The sequence below is a fragment of the Chionomys nivalis genome, chromosome X (genome assembly GCF_950005125.1).
Source record: "Chionomys nivalis chromosome X, mChiNiv1.1, whole genome shotgun sequence".
Taxonomy (NCBI): domain Eukaryota; kingdom Metazoa; phylum Chordata; class Mammalia; order Rodentia; family Cricetidae; genus Chionomys; species Chionomys nivalis.
In genome coordinates this window covers 104,507,699-104,531,542 of record NC_080112.1, presented here as the reverse complement: position 1 = coordinate 104,531,542, position 23,844 = coordinate 104,507,699, and the positions used below count along the sequence as shown (strand labels likewise).

The 23,844-nt window shown below is 35.6% G+C and overlaps 2 protein-coding genes across 2 annotated transcripts in view; one reads left to right on the top strand and one right to left on the bottom strand.

Moving 5' to 3' along the window:
* Diaph2 (diaphanous related formin 2) overlaps positions 1–23,844 on the top strand; it is a 703,438-nt gene that overhangs the window by 409,848 nt on the left and 269,746 nt on the right. The window lies entirely within an intron of this gene.
* Positions 17,479–18,395, bottom strand: LOC130867239 (40S ribosomal protein S4, X isoform-like). The gene is made up of 2 exons (XM_057758991.1): positions 17,984–18,395; positions 17,479–17,907 (listed from the first exon to the last, which is right to left on the bottom strand). Exons 1-2 carry the CDS (start codon positions 18,388–18,390, stop codon positions 17,520–17,522), a joined length of 795 nt encoding a protein of 264 aa, XP_057614974.1. The 5' UTR covers positions 18,391–18,395; the 3' UTR covers positions 17,479–17,519.

Here is a 23,844-nt window from a genome sequence, read left to right as displayed (position 1 = left end):
CCTGCATCCAGGGCATGGTTGTCATACCCTGCCCCCTAACTTTCCAGCCCAGGGAACTGTGTTGCTCTCTGCTGTATAATCAAACCATTTTGGTTACTTGCTCTCTTTGTAACTTTGGCCTTCTGGCTGCTGCACCTGGTCCTCTCTCTCCCCTTTCTCTCCTCCTCTCCCCACATTGGCCTGGCTCAGGGACAAGTCCTCTCTAAACTCTCCCAGATGTCCCTGCCTCTGGCTATGGTTTCCATATACCGTTAATAAATTTTCTCCTCTACCGTACCTATAAGCAGTCATATTTCCTTTCCTCTCTCTCTTATTTCTTTTTCATTCAAGGGTGTAGTTCCATAGTAGATTACTTTGTTCAACCAGCAACACGACTCTAGGCTGTTCAGTGTGATCTGGGGGATTTTAAATTAAATTAGAACATTAATAGGAGGTAATATGTGCACAATAAAAATTAGAAATGGCAACTAAATAGTAATGATAGCAACAATTATCCAAAAAAAAAACAGAGCCAAATAATGTACAGGCAAATTTATTCATGAACTATTACACTAGTGGAAAAAAAACCCATGAGTGTACAACTGAAGTTCATGTACACAAGGGCAAGTGGAGATTTGTAATGATGGAACACAGTGGAAATTAAGAATAGACTTGGTAAAAGACTGAAGTGAAGGTAATAGAAATTCTGGCTACAATAGAAGCCAGGCTGAAGTACTAAGAAATAAAAGGTGGGAATGAGGTATTTGGCCACATGAAGAGTGTGGTCACATACCAACAATGGAATTGGTACGGTGACATAAAATAATCCTTAATAAAACTACTGGGACCGTAAAATAGATCAGAACATGTAAGGCAGAGGAAAAGGGGGCAAGAAAGGAAGAGAGAGAAACCTAGAGGCCAAGAGAGAACATTAGTGAGAAGTTATATAGGGAAAATAAGCAAGGGGAAAGGAAGTGTAACTCGTTGGGTTAAAGAGGTTTAGGGTAACTGTGGGGGTGAAAAGTGCTAAGGAGGCTGAATTCTGTAACAGGGACTGGGAGAGATTGGTCAGTTTCCCCTTTGATATGTTAAATAGGCAATTGAGTCCTTTGTCTCAGGTTTCTTTGAGACTTCACACTATGTTTATGAATAAATGCAAATAACAAATAGACATAAAAGAAATGTTGAGACTACAGTGTTTAAAGCTTCACAGTAGTTTGAAGATTTGAAAATATTTGTATATGCATAAGATATATTGTGCCATGAGGCCCAAGTCTAAGTGAGTTCAATTTGGTTTCAGATTGATGATATGTCTAAGGCAAAATCATACAATATTTTTAATATTCCTGCATTTTAACTGTGACCTATCCCATGAAATCAGGTATGGAATTTTCTGCCTGTTGCATCACGTCAATGCTCAAAGTGATTCTGATTCTGCAGTACTTCTTATTTCATTCAAATTTTTAGCTTAGGAATGTTCATTCTTCTAGTCTCACCACCCTTCCCCTCTCTCTCTCTCTCTCTCTCTCTCTCTCTCTCTCTCTCTCTCTCTCTGTGTGTGTGTGTGTTATACAGTTATGTCAGCCATATGCAGTCTCCAAGGCAAATCCTTTATGTGAAGTACTATTATTAGGGTTATTTTAATTAAACTCATTCAAACATGAGAAGACAAGAATGGATCAGCCACGTGGTTGTATCATGGAAGTGGCAAAATATGATAGTGAGGATTTTGATCCAAATTTTGGTCTTTCAGACATCAAGTCACATGTTGCTAACCATTAAGTTATACCACCATTGGGTTCAGAGAGGTTCATCAATCTGAAATGAATTCCACGTGTTCCCCGTGAAACTGTTTTATTGCCTTCGTCTTACAATCTCTCTCAAGTGGGAAAAACTGTTCTTTTTAAAGGATTGTAAACTAATTTAAAAATTAGCTGCTCACTTACACAATCTCTTTCAGAAAGCCTTTCCTAATCATAGCAATCAAAATTAATTTCCTTGTCCCTTGTGTTCTCATAATATTTTAATACTTTGATGATCTCACTTGCTCATTTGCCTGTACTCTGTTTATGCACATGCCTGCTTTGCACACTGGCTCATAAACACCTTTGAGGTATGCATTCCTCTTCATCTTTAAGTATTTGGCAACAAGTCTGACATGGTGTTTTCTAGAAAGTTAAGTGTTTAGTAAATGATTTTTGTTATTTTTTTAAAGTAAGTTAAAGCTTAGTGCATAATGATATGAAATGTAACATTCTGGCAAGAAAATAGAGAATGTTAGAGAAAGGACCCTAGTACCTATCTAATGCTAGTCTTATACTATGTTCTGATTTTAAAGTGCCTATATTAAAATTATGTCTTAGCCAACACTTTTATAGAAATTGAATTCTTAGGAACTCTTTGAATGGAGAGTCCATGTGCACAAGACTTCTCTGTTTGATGAGCCATGCTCATTTGAAATTCAGTCTGAAATTAGACTGAGCATGAACTCCATTTTTCAAACATTGTCCAGGGAATTTGATAGACATTTGGTGCATGATGGTAATGGTGAGAAGAGAATGTATCGCTGGTTAAAGGGTGCATAAACCCTTTCAAGCCACAGGAGACTCGTCTGGGAAATCATCTTTTTCAGAACATGAATCGGGACTTAATTTGTCTGAAAGAGTTAATGTTTCCTCAACCTGACAATTTCTCATTTTGCCACCAGAAGATACATTTTAAGAAATTAAAAATCTGCCTATGGGATTCATTCATATGATGTGGACATAATACAAAAAGCTTGAAAAAATAGTCTAACTTGGCTATTCGTGTGTATAATTTACATATACTAGAAAATGCATATATCTATTCATAAATACAAAGATAAACCATTTTCACATTTACAGGATCATAAGTTAGATATATTAATGGAGTAAGGAATTTGTTTAGTTTTACATTAACTTAAAAATGACTGAAATATTATCAAATTTTATAATTATGTTAAGTAAAATACATAGTTTTTATAGGTAATAATAATATTAGTAGTATGTTTCTTTAAATATATTCTTACAGAAAACTCTCAGACATACTATTTTCATAATTAGAAAGGCAAATAAGTATTTTTCCTTGTAAGAGACAACTGTTCAGTTATTGTTTTATCAGTTCCTGATATGTCTTGGGGAATGTATAGCAAGTAAAAGCTTTTGTTGAACAACCCCTGTTATTTTCACTTATTTTAAACTTTATGTTATAGGTAGTAGATTCATTTTATTAGGTGATGATTAAAAAAAAATGACATTAAATCTAACATGAAAGCAGTTGATTGTCCCTATAATATTTTTGCCATTATTGCACCTGTGGTCATATCAGGCTGTGCTGGTAATTATTGCAATTCACAGGTTTCATATCTGGCTTAGACTTTTGATGACCCCCAGAAACCTGAATGCACCTTCTGGGACTGTGAAAGCTAGCCAGCAGGAAGGAAGCCTCCTAATCAGAAACAACTTGTGTGCTATCCTCAGCGATTGGGTCTTACCAACAAATTCTAGTGAACAAGCAAGAAGAACTGTAATAACCTATTTTGTTTGAGGGAGTTTTCTTTGGGATACCACTACCCAATAACTTGAAGGAATATATCCTACACCTGTAATTAGGGTTTTGTCAGTCTCTGGCTTCTAAGGGAAAAAAAATCCTCTGTGTAGAGTTACTACAATTAAACTCATTGTGTGTGTCTCTGTGTGTGTATGTATTTTATGACTCATAAAATTGTTGGTTTTCTGAAATCTTAAACAAGAATGCATTAAGTTGTGGATAAGGAAGTAAGGGTGGATATGGGAAGAGTTAAGGAGAAGAAATAGGAATGAATATGATCAAGAAACACTGTATAAAATTCTCAAAGAATTAATAAAACTACTTAGTTAAATAAATTTCAGCTTGGAAGATGGTTTAGTGAATAAGTACACTTGCTGTATCATCATTAGGACCTGAGTTGAAATTCCAAAACCTGTATAAAATCCCATGTTTAACCATGTACACCTCTAACCCTAACACTCTGTGGAGTGGAGACAGTAAGACCACTGGAGCTTTCTGGCCAGAAGCCTAATTCTGGCTCAGTAGAATTTCTGTCTCAAGGGAATAAGGTGGAGAGTCATAGAGAAGACACTTGATATCCATGTCTGACGTCTGCATGTCATTGAAACTTTTAATAGAATTTTAGGCAAAACTTTCTAGAGGTCAACAGTTAGAAGGTGAATTAGAATTGGACCTATAAAATTGGTGTTGTCTGAGTAGATACCTAGATTCATTTACCATGGGTCTGACCCAGAACCTAAAACAGCTAATTATATTTTGTACACAGCTGAAAAAATGAACCTGCCCATCCTACTTAAGATACAAGTTCCTCTATCAGTGAAAGACCATGCCTCCAATAAATAGGCAGTTGACTCCATTATCTGGTCTCTACACACTTCAAATGCACGTACCTGCATATTCATGTATGTGTATACACAGATACATACACACACAAGCATAAGTAATGAGTCTAAATGATTTGTAAAATTGAAAAGTTGTTTAGAAATGCCATTTATCATTCTGCCTTATAATTTTATTAAGAATTGATTAGAGTCAAGGTCTGTGGTTCTTTTTGCACCAATTTGTCTGACAGGCTGACCTCCCCCTTCACTATGCATGCCAAAAGTTGAAATTGCAGACAAGTGTCACCGTGCATAGCTGTAAAACTTCATTCTGGTTCAGTTTATTCACTTTATTAATACTAAATTTCGAGTCTGTTTTTTTATTTTACAATAATTGAAATAAAAGGTACATTCCTCCAAATGTTGAAAATGCATGGACGAAGCAAAATATTCATATAGTGTCCAGATTTTCAGTCTTCAAAATATCTCTACCCTTTTCCTTTAGTATAAACGAACAGTAAAACAATTGAATTTGAATAGCATTCTGTTCAATATGAAAGATAATATTCTATATTTTCTTGTACTTATAAAATGAGATGATGTTTCCTACTTTCAAGAAATCATGCAATGTGAGAGAGAAAACTGGTAGTAAAAAATAATACAAGTATACTAGTTACTTTCTATGTGATAAAATATATGATAAACACAACTTGAAAAAAGAAGGGTTCATTTTGACTCACAGTTTCGAGCATGTAGTTTATCATGGAAGGGAGTATCAAGGTAATTGGTCTTATCACACCTGTACTCAAAGAGCAAAAAATAAGATGGATACTTGTGCTCAGCTCTCCTTTTTTTTTTTTCATTCCAAACTCTGGCCCCTGGTATTGTGCCACCAATATTTGTGGTGGGTCTTTCTGTTTTAATTATCCTGATCTTGGACATCTCTAACTGGTATGCCTAGAGCTCTTCCTACTAGATGTCTCTAAATACTGTCAAGTTTATAATCAATATAAACTGCATAGCCTAAAAGTGCAATAGACCATTTCAAATATTCTTTGACACGTTTTTGGTTGGATATACATAGCACCTCAGCTTTGAGCATAGCTGAAAATTAATATTGCAACTTCTTTATATGGCTAGAAATATACTATCAAACCAACCAAGAGACTCATGTGAACAGCAGCTCTATATGGAAATATATTCCAAAACAAATGAAAATGAATATTTTTTTTGTGAATTAACTATCTCCTTTGTCTCACATAATTAAGAATCTGGTATACTAACAATTATCTAGGTTGAAAAATATGTTTCTTTCCGTGTTTCTACTAGTCAAGCAATGCATATTTAATAAGAAGCTATAGCAGTCCCTTGCAATACACTATGTGCCATAGAACTGGAGCAGATAAAGCTAGTGCAAAACACTCTGTAGGCTGTGACAAAAATTAACACTCAGTTAAGAGCCAACAAGAATAAAAACAGAGTGTGTGAGTTTAATTATATGGCAACATTATACTTGATTAAGTGTTAATAAGCAGAAGATATTGTGCTTTTGAACCACTGCAGTAAAGAAATGAAATTCAAAGCTTTTTGACATTTTGTCTGTCTGGAAGAAATGTTCAGTATGTTGATTTTTGTATGATCGTCTCCTGGATTCTCAGGCCATGCATAAAGTTAGACAAACTATATTTCTGTTGAAGGAAACAATGCATGATTTGCCCTCTACTGACATATTATGGTCATAATTAAAACTATTTTGTCATGACTTCTCATAGAACATCCAAAATATGATTCAAAATACTTGGCAATTTATTTCATATCCATCATTAGTTGAATGAACCAAAGTTCATCAAAACTCCCAATTCAATGAATATTAAAGATGATTTGGGAGTGCGAGGTTATGACTCAATGGTAGAACACTTGCCTAGTGTATATGAAGTGCTGGGTTTAATCATTACCACTGGGAGGGGGCATTCCTAGTTGAATTAGAGTGAAAACTCAGAATTTAAGATTCGAAATGAACAATCAACATATGAGCTCTATCTCATCATCTATATCTTTGTTTAACTTTATAATATCCATTTTACGGACTCTGATAGTTTAAACTCATCAAGTGTGTTAAAAATGGTGAATTGGTTAAACATATTAAAGTACTGTACGATGAGGCATATGTTAGGTCATCTAACAAATCTACATAGACATTTATAGATACATAATTGACACGCAGATTTTGCCTTTGCACTATTTCATCTCCCTTTTGCACGCACAAATTTAGTTATTTTTGTAAGGCCTGGATATAACTATGCACAAAGTATTAGAAATGTGAGTTAAACATAAACGTGACATGCATATTTCCTCTCAAATTCTTACTATACTTCTTCCTTTCCGATTTGAATCCCTTTGATCCCCTTATGTTGTCTTATTGCTATTGCTAGAATTTCAAGCACTATATTAAAGAGGTATAGAGAGAGTGGACAACCTTGTCGTGTTCCTGATTTTAGTGGAATAGCTTTGAGTTTCTCTCCATTTAATTTGATGTTAGCTGACGGCTTGCTATAAATAGCTTTTATTATAGTTAGGAACGACCCTTGTATTCCTAATCTCTCTAAGACCTTTATCATAAAGGGATGTTGAATTTTGTCAAATGCTTTTTCAGCATCTAATGAAATGATCATATGGTTTTTTACTTTCAGTTTATTTATATGATGGATTACATTGATAGATTTTCGTATGTTGAACCAGCCCTGCATCTCTAGGATGAAGCCTACTTGATCATAATGGATAATTTTTCTAATGTGTTCTTGGATTTGGTTTGCCAGTATTTTATTGAGTATTTTTGCGTCGATGTTCATGAGTGAGATTGGCCTGTAGTTCTCTTTCTTGGTTGTGTCTTTGTGTGGTTTTGGTATCAGAGTAACTTCAGCTTCATAAAAGGAATTTGGCAATGACTTCTCTGTTTCAATATTGTGAAATACATTAAGGAGTATAGGTATTAGGTCTTCTTGGAAGTTCTGGTAGAATTCTGCATTGAAGCCGTCTGGACTTGGGCTTTTTTTGGTGGGGAGGTTTTTTATAACAACTTCTAATTCTTCGCGACTAACAGGTCTATTTAGATTGTTCACCTGGTCCTGGTTTAACTTTGGTATATGGTACTTATCTAAAAAAGTGTCCATTTCTATAACATTTTCCAATTTTGTGGCATACAGGTTTTTGTAGTAAGATCTAATGATTCTCTGAATTTCCTCTGAGTCTGTGGTTATGTCTCCCTTTTCGTTTCTGATTTTGTTAATTTGCGTATTCTCTCTCCGCCGTTTGATTAGTTTGGATGGGGTTTATCAATCTTATTGATTTTCTCCATGAACCAGCTTTTTGTTTCATTGATTCTTTGGATTGTTTTCTGTGTTTCTATTTTGTTGATTTCAGCCCTCAATTTGATTATTTCCAGTCTTCTACTTCTCCTAGGTGAGTCTGCTTCTTTTTTTTCTAAAGCTTTCAGGTGGGCTATTAAGTCTCCAATGTGTGCTTTCTCCGTTTTCTTTAAGTGGGCACTTAATGCTATGAACTTTCCTCTTAGCACTGCTTTCATAGTGTCCCATAGGTTTGAGTATGTTGAGTCTTCATTTTCATTGAATTCAAGAAAGACTTTAATTTCTTTCTTTATTTCTTCCTTGATCCAGGTGTGGTTCAGTAGTTGACTGTCCAGTTTCCATGAGTTCATAGGCTTTCTGGGGATAACATTGTTGTTGAATTCTAACTTTAATCCATGGTGATCTGATAAGACACAGGTGGTTACCGATATTTTTTTGTAACTGTGTAAGTTTGCTTTGTTACCGAGTATGTGGTCTATTTTCGAGAAGGTTCCATGAGCTGCAGAGAAGAAGGTATATTCTTTCCTATTTGGGTGGAATGTTCTATAGATGTCTGTTATGTCCATTTGATTCATTACCTCCCTTAATCCTCTTATTTCTCTGTTAGGTTTCTGTCTGATTGACCTGTCCATTGGTGAGAGAGGAGTGTTGAAATCTCCTACTATTAGTGTGTGTGGTTTGATGACTGCCTTGAGTTTTAGTAAAGTTTCTTTTACATAAGTGGGTGCTTTTATATTAGGGGCATATATATTCAGGATTGAGATTTCATCCTGGTGAATTGTTCCTGTTATGAGTAAAAAATGTCCCTCTCCATCTCTTTTGATTGATTTTAGTTTGAAGTCAACTTTCTTAGAAATTAGTATGGCCACCCACACCTGCTTGTTTCTTAGGTCCGTTTGCTTGATAAACCTTTTCCCAGCCCTTTACTCTGAGTAGATGTCTATAGAAAGCAAAATCAACAGTATACAGGATAAGGGTATGATAAATGTAGATATTTTTATGGATAATTCATTCTCTTTAGTAATGAAACCTAGTTGATCCACAGAAGTTTTCAGTCTATATAGTGTTCCAATATATGGTTTTAGTAACAGTTAAGATCATTCTTAGATTTTTTTCTGAGTGAAGACCTGAAAGAAGGTTCTAGGAAAAGGTATAGTCCCAACATATCAAAGCCTCTATCAGTAAATTGAAAACATCAGGTTGATCATTTGGCTGTGAGGCATGAGAACTTTTAGTAGCAGAAAGTAGTGGCTAAGTTCCAAATGATCAAGAATACTGCTGTGGAAGAGTTCCATCCATATTTGGCAGGTTGTCATTGCCATCCTTCCCTGTTTCCATCTACCGGATGGTGTTTCTTTCCACTTGCCAACTAGTGGTCAAAGTAAGTCAGAACTATTCCAATATTAGAAAAGTGCAGACACACAAGTGTGTGTTGGGGACAGAATATCTCATTCTTTTGAATAATGCATTCTATTTCCCTATAGTATTTATTGTAATGCAGCTATTACAATCTTTGCTTACAAAGCTTAGGAAAACTATTTTATCAAGTCTACTCTGAAATATTCTGTAATGAAAACCATCAGATGAATTGTGTTTTAGAAACTGAAATAATTTCCACTGTTTCTTTGCCTTTCACATCAAAGTCAACACAGAATACTTCTGTGTTCCTTGAATTTTACACAGGGACTTCTCCATTCTAGGCAGAAAGAAATTCTGCATGAGCTGATATGCAGTAGTGAACAGCTACAAAAACGTAATCCTTACTCTGGAATCATTAACTGGTTGAAGAAATAAATAAATTAGACAAATGCATATGCATGTATGGCAGGAAATGTAGAATAGATTAAGAAAGAAAGCCACTTCCATCAACCAGGTTTTTCGTCAAAAAGTTAATGTTTTAGTTGAGAGGGGATATATAGATAAGCATTAATTCAGCTGAGCAGAATGATATACCCCTATAATTTAAACTACTAGGGAATCAGAGACAGGAGGATTTGCAGGCCTTCCTGGGAGTATGGAACACAATACAGTAACTGTTTAACATGCCTGAGGTTCTTGGTTTGATGTCCAGCACCTAGGGGGACAATTTCACTGAATAGATGAAGATTTATTGTTGTTTATTTCCAGATACTTAGGGTCCCAACAGTTAGATGTTAAGTACCAGTTCCTGTGCATATAGTTTCTTGTCTGTGTTCTTAGGAGAATTATATCTCTAGTGGAATTTCGAAGTTGGAGTTGGAAATCTCTCAAACTGAGCCAACTACTGAAGCCATTTTATATTTGAGAAAGTCTATTAACTTCTCCCCCTCCCCGAAGTTGCTTTGACTACTAGCTAGGGATTGGGGGTGGGTATTTTTGAAAAGCTTTGTCAGATTCACTGGAAAACCTAAAGCTCTGCTAACCCTGTGGGAGCTGGAATTTTTCAGCTAAAAAGGTTCGAATAGATTTAGGTATTTATCCAAACCAAACTCGGAAACCACCTGAGATTTGCCTAGTACTAGTTTACATAGAGCTTAACTACAATGGTTTCCTCTTTCAACATTTACCTTTTTTATTTAAACAGCTTAATCGAGGGCTATAAAAACACTGGATCAGTCTTTCCAAAGAAAAATGAAATGCAACTGCCGTGGGTTAGTTATACTAGAGAAACCGACTCTACTACATATGGACAGTTTAGGTATTAAAATGATGGCTTTTTTTTTAAAATACCAAATGATTTGGTTTTGGATTGCAAGGCCATAGTTTTACAATGTAAATTTGTTAAAGTGTAGCAACTCTTTTGATTAGTGATAGAGTTGGATTTGAAATAAAAAAAGTTTTGAGATTTGCATTATTAGTACTTTTTATAAAGATTTATTTTAATTAGTATGTGTATGTCTATGTGTGGGTATGTGCAGGTCAGGATAGGAAGTATGACCAGAGCTGAAGAACTTCAAAAAGCCAGGATTTAGGAATAAGCCACATAGCATCACTGTATCTGTGACTTCCCTTGCTTCTCATTGCTTTCATCTAGTGACTTCCTTGAAACTCACTGTTTAAAACCAAACCAAACAAAAACAAATAAATGTGATACCAATGAACTAATAAGCCTAGTTGGATTTTTTCAAAGAATATTTGTTTCTCTAATAAAACAGTACAGGTGTTTGTGTGCATGTGTGTGTGTGTGTCTGTCTGTATGTATGTATACAGGCATGCATGTATGTATATGTATTTGAGGGACACTGTGTAAATCTCTGGTAATGTGCTTGCCTGGGTTCCACCTCTCACACTACACACACACACATACACACACACACTGAAGAGATGGATCATTCTAAGTGACTTTGCCCATTTTTCAAAAATATTATTTCCTTACCTATAAACAACAAATTATGCTCGAGGTTTGAGATCTTGAGATCTAATATGGAATATGTTAAATATTTGCTCTGAGATGCTTATAGTACAAATGCTATATATTTTCATTTTTTCCTTTTTAAAATAATTTTATTTACAAGGTTTTCATACAAGTATTTCATTGAATTTCTCATTCTCCTGTATCTGCTTTCTTACTCCTTTCTGCTTGTCTACATGACCCATCAATGCTGTAGATTAAAAGAAAAATTCTTCCACAACTTGAAAAGAACAAGTACTAGCTGTTTTCTTGATTTCTTTTCTCTAGATTATTTTCTCTGGTTAGAATCTCTTGCAAGCATTTATTTTGATAATGGACTTTGAAAGTGAGTTTCATTCACTCGGGATTTGTACAGTATTATCTTTATGTGCAGTTTCTGAGAATTAGTGCAATGACTGTCATCATCCTTGTTGGAACATTGCCAGGACATCTGGCAAGATTTCTAATATATAAAGCAAGCTATGCTGTATCCATCTGAACAAATTTAGTCATTAGATATCCTGTAACATCTACACTCATGTAATTCTCTGCCGTGATCAAATTTTTCTAAGTGGAGTGAAAGAAAAAGAAAATTTAGAAAGAAATACAGAGCTCATCCTTTATCTTGATAAAGCACCTCACATTTCAGTAAACTATAAAACCAAAAATATGATTATAAATACAGTCTTTTATGTTTTCCTGTTGGTAGGCATTTTCTTTCACTAGCACATGTTTTTAATTGCCAAATCAATTTCAGCTTTACCTTTAAAGAAAAATTACTGCAGTTTGCTGCATCTGTCAAATGTGACAGGCTAATTCTTTGAACCCAGTGTACATGAAATGTGATTTCTGTTGGTTTCCTGAAGTATAGCAGAGCTTATTTCTTGACACATCCTTTACTGTAGTTAAGATTCCACGGCACAGAACAGACTGCTTATTTTGAGGTTTCAAAGTATAGCTCATTTACAAGAATAAGCTTTCCAATATCTGCTATCAATCTGAGAGTTTTTGTGTTTCACCAGAAAACCGCACATACAAAGGAGCTGATTATCTTACACAGGATGCTTCCACTTGGATAGAATGTAAAGTTGATTTGTATTATAAATTAACCCTACAATTATCGATGGTTCCATCTGACTTGTACACATTAAGAATCTGTAGTATCCAAGTTATCAATAATAAGAATGCTGTGTATGAAATGTAATGGGGGGCGTCAGCTGAATCCAAGTTAAATATTGCAGTAAATGTTGCTCAGCTTTGCCATCTGTCACACACTCTTTCTGCATAATATTTTAATTCATTAAGCATGTCTTTTTCCTTTAAGAAAAGAAAAAAAACGTAACTTACTCTCTCTACAGTGAAAGACCTATAAGAACAAGTCTCTGACCATCAGCCTTTTCCATGTCCTCACTTTTAGTCTAACTTTTTAGAACTTTGTGCTATCATAAAAAAAACAGTAACAGTGTCACTGCTATTAAGTCCCATTAACTTTTCAAACTAGAAATAAATTTGGCCCTAAAATAGGATTTCTGAAATTTCTTTTTCTTAGAAGTAATGATGGAATGAAATAAGACTTGATTTTACTGAATGGAATAGAAAACTCACAGTGTATCAATTCCTGCTTAGTGAGGACTGTAGTCTCTGGTGTGTATAGTAGGCACTCCACATGCATAGCGTAGAACTTAGGACATTCAAACCCTATTGCTCTCCTTGTGTTAAGATAGTACCATGGGGCTTAGAAGACATAAGTAGAAGCACACTGCCTGGAGTTGACCTCCATGAAGTTTGTTTTCCTGACAAGATCTGGTTCAAAATGCCACCCCTCTTCTGCCACCGCCATCCCTGCCCCAAGAAAAAAAGCTAATTTTGCTCCCTTGTAGCTTGCAACTCTAATAAAACTACTAAATGAAAGACACTTGGGTGTCACTGATATCCATTTGCCAAATAAACTATTGTGTCCTGAAAAATTAAGCACTGTTGGACCTGACAATTTACCGTAATTGAAGAGTTACAGCAGAAAATATGCAAGTTCTGAATTCTGGCCAATTTGTGTCTTTTCAGTGTTGTTCTTGGCAGCTCCCTATGTTGTGAGTAGCCCACTCTTCTACTTCACCCCTTGTTATTAATTTGTAAAATGAGACAAATCATTGACCCTTGAATTGTGCTATTACACATGCTCGCATAATTTAATTCACAAAGAATTTCATTTATTTTATTTATTATTTACGCTCTACCTACTTCCAAAACCATGTGCACTGGCTTAGTCTTAACTCATTTTAATTCACTTCAAATGTGCATTTTCCCAAGCCCTGTTTTGATGAAGATTCGTCTTTACTCACTGTTTCGCATATTCTGTGCCATGGTACTCTATTGAGTATTATTATAACGTTTCTGAGACACCTGAAAATGACTGAATTAGCAACACACCAAGTAATGGTCCTTTGGGAAAGAAGACAGAGTTTCCAGTTTTGTATCTAGTTCTCAGTTATGTGATCTTGGGAAAGTCATCTGCTATTTCTTTCTCAGGTTTACTGAGATTTAAATGTAAGGATCAGAGCCACATGCTGTATCTCATGCCTATAATGTTAGCACTCAGGAAGCCTGGGGAAAAAGCATTGTCATGAATTTAAAGCTAGTCTGACTTACATAGTTTCAGACCTGTAGGGCTCTGTAGTGAGACTGTTTCAAAAATTAAGTTTCATAAAAATGTAGGGGTTTGGGTTTATTTTCTGTAACTTTATGGGGTGATAATAGTGCAATAAATGCCTATTACTAGTACGAGGTAGAGCAACTGGAAATTGTAGAGCAACATTTATGTTTTTGAGCCCTAACAGACAAATGACAGATAGTGATGACAAAATAAAATGCCTGATTTGTGAAATTTATTGTATTCAAGGGAGAGCCTTGAATACAATGACTTGATAAAACTCCTGCTAGAGTAAGTAGCTCAAGTGAAATATACAGAAGGAAGAGCAAATATGAAACTAAAGCTGCAGTTGGAGAATAGGTATAAGAAAGAATAAATCAATCTTGTACAGAGCTCTTTCAAAACCAGAAATCTTATCACCAGTATCAGCATTTATGTAATATTTTCTCTATGCTAAGCACCTGTCTAAAATAACAATTTTCCAGTAGTAAACTCTTTAATACTATTCCTGGCTACAGTAATTCTAATAATTATATTTCTCCTACTTGATAATATTGTCATCCATAGAATCTTAGTTGCCCACAGTTGTTCAGCTTAGTGGTAGAACTGGGATTTGAACTAAGAAGGTCTAGAATTAACACCTTAACCAAGGTGCTTCACCACTACCCGTCGACTAAGAAGTGCATTCCTTTGTTTGAATCTGCTAGTAGAGCCCCTTCTCAGATGTCCTCACATGTACTTATCCTGATTTTTGACTACTGGGAGAACTGAAAAGGTCCAAAGTTCCTCTTGAACATTCATTATATGAGTTCTGAATTTAAACCCAAATTTTCATTCCTTCAAACATTTACTCATTGATCTTGTGTCTGCTTTGCTGCCATCCCTCAGAATATACCTTCTTCAACATGATAATTGTAAGAGAATTATTTTAAAAATCACCCAGTTTTTGTCATTGAATTCTGCATTCCGTTTTACATCTGTTTGGGGAACCATATTTTTAAAAAGGCTTTTAAGATTAATTGGACTGGTTCAGGGTCTCCACTACACATTCAATGCTGGGCCTTCACTAGGATCCTTCCTCTTGTTGCCCTGTGTTATACCGATCCTGCAGCTTAGGGTCTGCAGGTCAGGTCCCTTCACGTGCTCCAGCAGATCATAGATGGGGTGGATGTTGGGACCTCAAACCAGACCAATGACTCTTTGCAATGAACATTTACAAGTAGTAATGTATGGACAAAGGGGTATACAACATTTGGTCACACTGCAGTTTCCATGACAAGATTTTTAATTTCTTCCTTTTATTATTTTTCTCATTTTTTTCACGTTTTTCTCGTGAATTTTGTTTTATTCTGGTGGGGGTTGCAGGTACGGAGAGTAAATACGAAAGGATCAAGATTCATGATATGGAAAAAACACATAGAATAAATAACATTTATTTTAAAAAAATAATAATTGGAAGGCAGAATTGTTATATGGTTCAGAAGTTAAGAGCACTGCCTTTCTTCCAGGGTACCCATGTTCACTTCCCAGCACCTACATGGTATTTCACAACTATCTGTAACTTCCTGGGGATCGGAAAATATGATACCCTTTTTTGACCTCAATGGCCATGTTAATGATATGATGCACACAGACATAAATGCAGGCAAAATATACATACAAAAATATTTTAAAAGGGTAATTAGACTATTCAATTATTTCATTGAATATTTATTGTGGAAAAAAATGTAGCAGATGCTGCAATTTGGAGAGAGTGCGACTAGAACGAGATTCATATATATTCATATCTGTAATCATGCATGTGCTCTGCTTTTTTATTGTTAGCTAAGATGGTGCAGTTATCTTTAAGATACAAATTGATGGGTAGATCTATTGCCTGTGCTTATTTAAGTCTGGTTTTAAATAAACACCAGCTTGCTAGGTGCATCACAGGGTTACAAATCTATGTGCAGAGACTACTAATGACTCTTGTATTTCCCATAGTACTTAGAACCAGTCATTTTGCAACATAAAGAATAATGGAGATTTCTGAATGACTGATTGAGCAAGTCGATAAGTGATTAAAAGACTAAAATATAACAGTAATTAATGGTATGCTTCAGATCATTGTCCATGTGATGCCACCATGAATTCTATTTAATAAGAAAGACAGTTCTACTTTAAATTTCTTTAAAGCTTTATTTGCCAGGTTTAAAATATAGCAAACTAGTGATTTCCCCAGAAATATCTGAATGAAGTATTTGAAAGACAGCAAGGTAATTCATCAGGCAAAAGTATAAGTCTTTATAGTATTGATCAGTCCTCAACTCTGTTTGAAAGACTTGCTGTTATCATCTGAGTAGCTGTCTGCCACCATGTGATCATAGTAGAAGCATTTTCTAGGTTATCACTATGGGGTACTCCTATGGTGCCAATTATTCTGACTGACATTGTTATCCTCGCTGAAAATGCAATAAAACTACTGAATCTGTACCCTGACCATAAAATGGCTTTTGTATAAAGCATCACATAGTCATGCAGTCAAGTTCAGATCAGATTTTAATCTTGAAATGTTTTAATTTCCTAGATATTGCTTTCTATGACTGGGATATTTCTGTATATATATTACATAATATTTTATGTGTGAAAATACATATGTATTTTCATTGTGTATGAATAACAAATAAAATATCCTGCCTGTGTTCGAAAACTTCCAGCATCTAATTTGTGAATAGATGGTTATTTTTTCTGGTAAAATCTTAACAGTATGTGTTTTTTAACTTTACTGATAATTAGCTTTGGTAGAAATTCTTTTTGTAGTGTAGTTTTAAGTCATTTTAAAAAGAAGTTGGTATTGCATTAGGCAGGAACCTCAGTGAAGCAATTCCACGATGCAACACTAAGACATAATGGGATGGGAGAGGTTCTTTCATTATGTCGGAGATTTTGATAGTGTTAGGCTATAATTAATTAACATTCCATTAATGATCTGCAAGGAGTATCAGTAAACAACACTTTAATTAAGTTCATGGGTAATAAATTAATGGGTGCAGAAAATACCACTGAAGACAGGAAAATAATTCAGAGACCAGAAATAATACTACATAATACTGTAACATGAATTGACTACATCTAATCCCCTACTCCACCAAAATATGTTCTTTGCATTTGTAGGTTTATAGAAAAATAAGCAAGCATGGAAAAGAAGGGGCTAACTATCTTGTCAATCATTGCATAGTCTCATGATAGAATAGTTTATTATGTGGTGGGGTTCTGACTATGGTTCTTCATATAAGCATTTCGGCTTTGTGCAACTTAGAAAGAAAATAACTAATTATGTCATCCAAATGAGAGGTTTGTAAAGAAAGTATCTTATGTTGAATACAAACTACTAGCCAGTCCTATTAAATGAATTCTCTGATTTCCTATGATCAAAAAAAATTACAAAAATACCCAAGGTCTTATATCCATTTAATGGTGGAGCTGTATTTGAACTCTGATACTTATATGACATATCTAATAATAGTATGATAGATGGTATGTGTCTGCATATGCAAAATAGGTCTGGAGACATTTATTATGAATTAAACTGGTCTGTTACTCTGATAAGCAAGCACCTAAATTACAGACTTTTATTGTATGGGACTATTTCTTGAATTGTTTGTTTTATTTTTGTTGTTGTTCTTTTTTGTTTTGTTTTCATCATGCTGCTTAATCTAGCACGTTGCCTAGAAAGGCTTGTTAGCAAGAGTACAAATAAGTCTCCAGCATGTCTCTTAGAGACCGTTTCACCCACTGCTCTGTTTGGCCGCTAGCCTCTTGTCTCTCTCTTCAGCAATTGTGAGGCGGATTCCTTTTCCTCGGGGAAAAGAAATCCATGGTTTGTTGCCCTTGCCAATAACAAAAATGTTGGAAAGTTGGATGGCAAAGCTGTTGCCATTGGCATCTTTCACATGGATCACATCAAAAGAGCCAGTGATCACACCAATTCTTCCCAAGTTAGCACCCCCAGTCACCATACACAGGTTACCAGTGTCAAACTTGATGAAGTCGGTTATTTTGCCCGTATCCAAATCAATCTGAATGGTGTCATTCACCTTGATGAGGGGATCAGGGTAGCGAATAGTGCGAGCATCATGGGTCACCAGATGTGGAATTCCTTTTGTGTAGCGGGAGCTGCGGGCCTCTTCCCATAGCCCGGCTCCTGCATGGTTAGCTTTATACCCGAAATAACAACACATGACATTCCCACATCACTTTTGTGCCCACAAAGATCTTTCTCACTTTGCACAACTTGTACTTGGCCTCCTCAGGTGTAATACGATGAACGGCAAAGCGACCCTTGGTGTCATAGATCAGAGGGAAGTTCTCTCCAGTCTTGTCAATGCTGATGACATCCATAAACCCAGCAGGGTAGGTTATATCGGTCCTGACTTTGCCATCAATCTTAATGAAGCGCTGCATGCAGATCTTTTTCACTTCATCGTCAGTCAGGGCATACTTAAGCCTGTTCCTCAGGAAAATGATCAGAGGCAGACATTCCCTCAGTTTATGAGGGCCAGTGGATGGACGAGGCACAAACACGCCGGTTAGTTTATCCAGCATCCAATGCTTTGGAGCTGCTACACGCTTCAGATGTTTCTTGGGACCACGAGCCATGGCTGTGCTGGGAATGGAAAGAGCTTTGTTGTTGTTCTTAATTTTTAATTTTCTAGGCAAAAAAATGCTGACACTTAAGAAGCATTTAGTATTAGTAAAAGATAGAGATTCAAATTCTGACCTTACAAAAACCTAGATGGACAGTTCTTTGCAAATCTATTGGTCCCTATAGTTCTGATTCTGTATCTGGAAAAACAATGTTGAACTAGATAGTGCTCAGAGTTCTGTTTAACTCTATTGTCTTCCAAGGCATCCTAAATACTCTTTCTTTTTTCAATGTAAATGTTATATGAAAATTGCATGAAAGTTCATAAAAGAAAATTTGACAAGTAAAATTAACATCATGAATGAGTTCATGGTATACCTTGCTGTAGGTCGCTTTAGTTTTTTTTCAGTAGATGTGCACACGTGGTGTCATCAGCTAAAGTCTGTAGTTTACATTGCAGTTCACTTCTTGTGTTGTACATTCAATAGATTGCTGTTATAGTCCTTGAAGTCTTTGGCAGCCACAACCTTTTATTTTATTTGGAGGTTCTTTTTCCAAGTCTGATGACCAAATCCAGAGTCCTGGACATGCTCGATCTGTTCTCTACTACTCAGCCCCATTACTGATTATTTTACTGCGCCCACAGTTTTGCCTTTTTCAGAAGTTGAAATCATACAGTATGCAACTTTTCCCAATTCACCTGTCCTAGTTTATTCTGTTTGCTGTGATGATAATGAAACACTAACCAAACCCAGCTTGGAGAGGAAAGGGTTTATTTCAGATTACAGTCCATCACTAAGGGAAGCCAAAGCAGGAGCTTGAAGCAGAAACCACAAAGAAATGCTGCTTACTGGCTTGCTTCCTACCCTCTGCTTACCTAGCTATTTTATACCTCCCAGGATTCCCCGCTTAGGGATGGTACTGCCCACAGTGGGCTGGACCCTCCTATATTAGTTACCAATCCAGAAATGACTCACTGACATACTCATATTCTGGTCTGATCCAGACAAACCCTCCAGTTGGCATTCTTTCAGATAACTCTGGGGTATGTGTAGTTGTCAGCCAAAATTAACTAGGAAACTTGTCAATAACTCTCCCCCCCCGCATGTCCTTTTGAGGCTTGCTTAATGGCTTTTTTGTTTTTCTCTCCATAACTTTATTGATGTTGAGAGCAATCAAAATTCTCTGTAATATTTTCAAATATCTGATTTGGTATATTATTTGGCTAGGTGACAGCTCTCATTTATGCAAACACTAAGAATTCTTTTACTTTTTTTAGATATAATAAAGGCTTTATCAGTTAAACCCTCATCCCCGTTCTAGTGTTCCAGTCCCAAGCACCACATGTGCTGGGCAAGTACTCTACCAAACTACATTGCTACCAGGCCCACCTCCCCTGATGATTTTACTAAATTGTTCAGTCTTGGCCTCCTGCCTCATCCTTCTCAATAACTAATTACAAGGGCTGGTGTCCTAGCCTGGCTGCCCTCAAGGATTTAGTATATGTATCATCACTATACCAGTGTGCCAGAGGTTATATTCATGCAAGACTGGGCCCAAGTCACTGCTTATCAGTCCCCACTGTTACAGGCCTAAGCCCTGTCATTACACTTCACCTTTAACTCTATGCATCCCCCTGTCATACAACAGCTCCAGATTTGGAGTAAAAACAAAGGACAGTGGACATCTTCTTCAGGGATCACATGCCATACACGCAGCACACTCACTGCACAACTGAGTACAAGGTTCCTCCAGGAAGACACTACTTCAAGCTTTCTGGTGTATGGGCTGAAAACTACTTGGCCCTGACTCCACAAAACTAGGTTCTAACAAGGCTGTTACCGTGTTGCTTATTTTGTATTAATGAATAGTAGTGGTTCATTGTATGTATGACTAGAAAGTACCATTCAATGAAACAAAAACAAAATAACCCTTTCAAGACATGTTCCAGTTTGGCTTGTTCCCTGAAGACTGCACCAATTTGAAGTGTATCATTATGGTGTCACTTCCCTTGGCAATGGGTTGTTGGGCAAATCAACTGTGTTTTTAAGAACACAGAACAAGTTTTTAAGCATCTGGAGTTCCAATCTATGCGCTACGGTTTACTAAGTGTCTTAGTTCTATCTCTTGACTTTGGTTATTCCCTCTATAAAATGAAGGGAGGTGCAAGATGGTTTGCATTGTATCTCTGAACTCTGAAATGTGATTCTCTCAGTTCACCTCCTGGTATTACAAGAGAAAAAAGCAAACAAAGCAGAAATGAATTGATTTAAATGAGATCGTGGAACAAATTCTTGGTATTATTTGCACTAGAGGTCTAGATTCTGCTGTTGGTCTACCTTTTATTCCATAATTTTTTAAATATTATATATTAATATATATTAATATTGTGATTTTGTTATTTAATATTAAAAACTTGCCATTCTTATGTGCCATTGGTTGATTGTGTAATCTAAAAGCTGAGACTAAGAGGAACCACATTTTCTGGTTTATTTGAGCTTTGTCTGCTTAGTGAATATCCACCCTGCCTTATTCCTAAAATGTTGCGGGAACTCCTTCAGGAAACACTAAAATACATGATTATCTTATGTTCTAAAGACTAATATTTTGCAAGGCTTTTTTTTTTTTTAACCACTGAAGTAGTTATTCTCACATAATCCACCAGATCCAAAAGGATAGTGAATATTTCTTTTTGTCCAGCACAGCATGTGAAGAATGGGTCTACTGAGAGTAAGTAGAAGAATATGCTTCTCAAGCTAGTACCACTATTTCTAGTGAGGTGACAGACTTACTACAGTGAAATCACCTGGGGCTTAAGTCGTCAGTAAGAAGAAAGGTCAGCGAGTCAGCCTTTCCCTTGACTTGGGTGCAGTTTCAGTGACTTCCAGTATCCCTTTGTCTACATTATAATTGTATTCAAAAAGACATAGGCTTAGATATAGAGATACTTTTCTCATACTGATGCTTAACTATGCATAGAGTACTGGAATACATGTTTTAACTTAAATATCACCTTTAAAACAAGAAGATCTCAATCCTTTTAGTGTTTAACTTCTTAGATCTGAGAGGTGAATTTGTCCATATCAAATTAGAGTTATATTACAGTAACTATAATTAAGGAGTGACACGAAGACATTTTTAATAGCAAACCTGCTAAATCGGAAGTTTTGAATGAACAGTTTGGCTAATCAATCAAGGTTAACACATTTTTTTTAACACGATAGTCAATTTTTTTTCTAAATAAATGTCTGGTACTAGAAATATTTTATGTCTTCTTGTTGTTAGAGAAGCTGGGGAGACACTAGATTTCTATCAGTTCTCCTTGCAATCATAGTTTTGATTTAATTAACAGAGAAAATTTGCATATGCAATAGGGGATAGAGTGTGGATTTTACTTCTTTAATAGTTTGACAAGCAGATTGCAACAAACAAGGCATTTGGAAGCCTGTTAAGGTCCCAGAGGCCTTATAAATATGCAGCACACTTCTCTGTATTTCCCCAGGTCCCTGAGCTAGAGACATGATGAATAAAATTAAAACCACCAGATCTCTTTGTATAGCTTTCAGCGACCACTAATCTAAGCCGAGTAAAGACTATTTTGCAGGTGTGCTTTCAGTAATAGAAAAAGTAAACTGCAATACAATCATGTGTTTTGACTTTGTGTAAATTTTTCCTAAACTGGAATATTTTTCTCCTTTCTCTTTGATGATCCATTTCCTTAAACCCAGTTCTGAGAGTAAAACCACTTACACCTCCTTAGGTTTGTTTTATATTTAATAGTGCTTTTGAGATAGATATGGGACAAAACATGTAGATAAAGTGTTTCTTGAAAGTGATATATTTTTATTTATAAATACATGTTTGAAATAGCATAATCCATCTAGAAAAAAATCTTTTTTAGAAGTTGATTTTAATAGATTAATACCATTATTGCTTGCTTTATTTATAACCATACTTGATTGAATAGATCTCTCTGGTCCCTTTTTTCAAGGATTTCTTCAAACTTATGGAAATTCATGCATTTGTCTTGAAGTCTTATCTGTTACTTAGGGATGGTGGAATTTGTTAGAAGACATATAAGAATAGTTAATATAAAGCTCAATCAAAGTATTGATATTTGTATCACAGTTGACCATAGTCTGTAGAAAAATGGTATAATTCAAAGCTTTTTCCCATAATCTATAAATCCATAAAAGGTGAATATTGCGTTAATATCGCCCATGTCAACCAGTTGTGTACACTATCTAAAAAGACTATCTTTTCTACTGTTTACTCTGAGGAAAGGGAAAGTCTCTTGATTTAAAACCCACATCGGAATGTTGCTTTTAAGAAAGCAAAGAAAATGATGGGTTATGAAAATTTTATTTACTGATTAAGAACTCAGTTGTAAAGCTTAGGGAATGGGAAAACTAATTTGTCAAATTATACCCTCAGAGTTCAACAATAAACTAGAAGTCTCCCGAGTTTTTCTGGAACAGAAGGCACCTGTATTTTGTCTTAATGTGCCTGTGCCTTCAGAACTGCAACTGAATCACACCCAGAAGTGCTAAAGTGTAATTCCCAGTAACCACTTTCAGCGCAGTTTTGAAAGAATATATCCAAATAACAAGCCAATTGAATTAAGAAAAGTATATTCTTTTACCAAATGTATTTCTAATTCTTTCCTGTTACTGTCCTCTTGAAAGTTGTATTTAATATTTTTTTGTTTTTAGCAGTTTCAGCCAGAGGCATGGCATGATGTCAAGTAAGATATCATTTGACTATGATAGTAGAAGTTCTCTGAATTAACCATTGCTGATAATTTTGACTGTGTGTGTGTGTGTGTTGTATCTTACCAAAAATAATCTTTTCTGTAATACAGAACAAAATTTATTCCTTGGATCATGATGAACATAGCAAATTTCATGTGCTATTATGTTTTAATGTTCTATTACCTTTCTCAAAATGCTTTAACTGTTGAGATACTAGAATGTCATAACATAATTGTGTATCAGACTTAGGATTAGAAATGAAAGGTATTTGTAGACTGAGGGTGACAAATGCTTTCCTGACCCAGTGTGCTAATCTTCAGCAATTTGCATGTGGTCAGATAGTCAACAAGTCAGAAATGGCACAAATGTGTATCTAACATCTATTTCTCTGCCTATCTAATTCCTGACAAGAAAGTATTTGTTTGTGACTCCTAATCACAACTGAAACTCTTTAGGAATAGCCTGTACCTGCCTGATGAAAATATTAGTCTATGAGATAGATATGGTTCTTACATTTTTGAAATAGCAGTTATAAAAATTCAGTAAGTTCCCGAACTCACATAGATAATGTATACTTTTGGAGCTAGTAATCTTACTGAGTTACATCTGAAATGCAGGTCCCTTACACTTTTTCAGGTCGTTAATGAGTGTCTGTACAAAGACAAATTGCTCCCTAGACAGGAACATTTTATAACTCTATTCCCATTTCCATACATT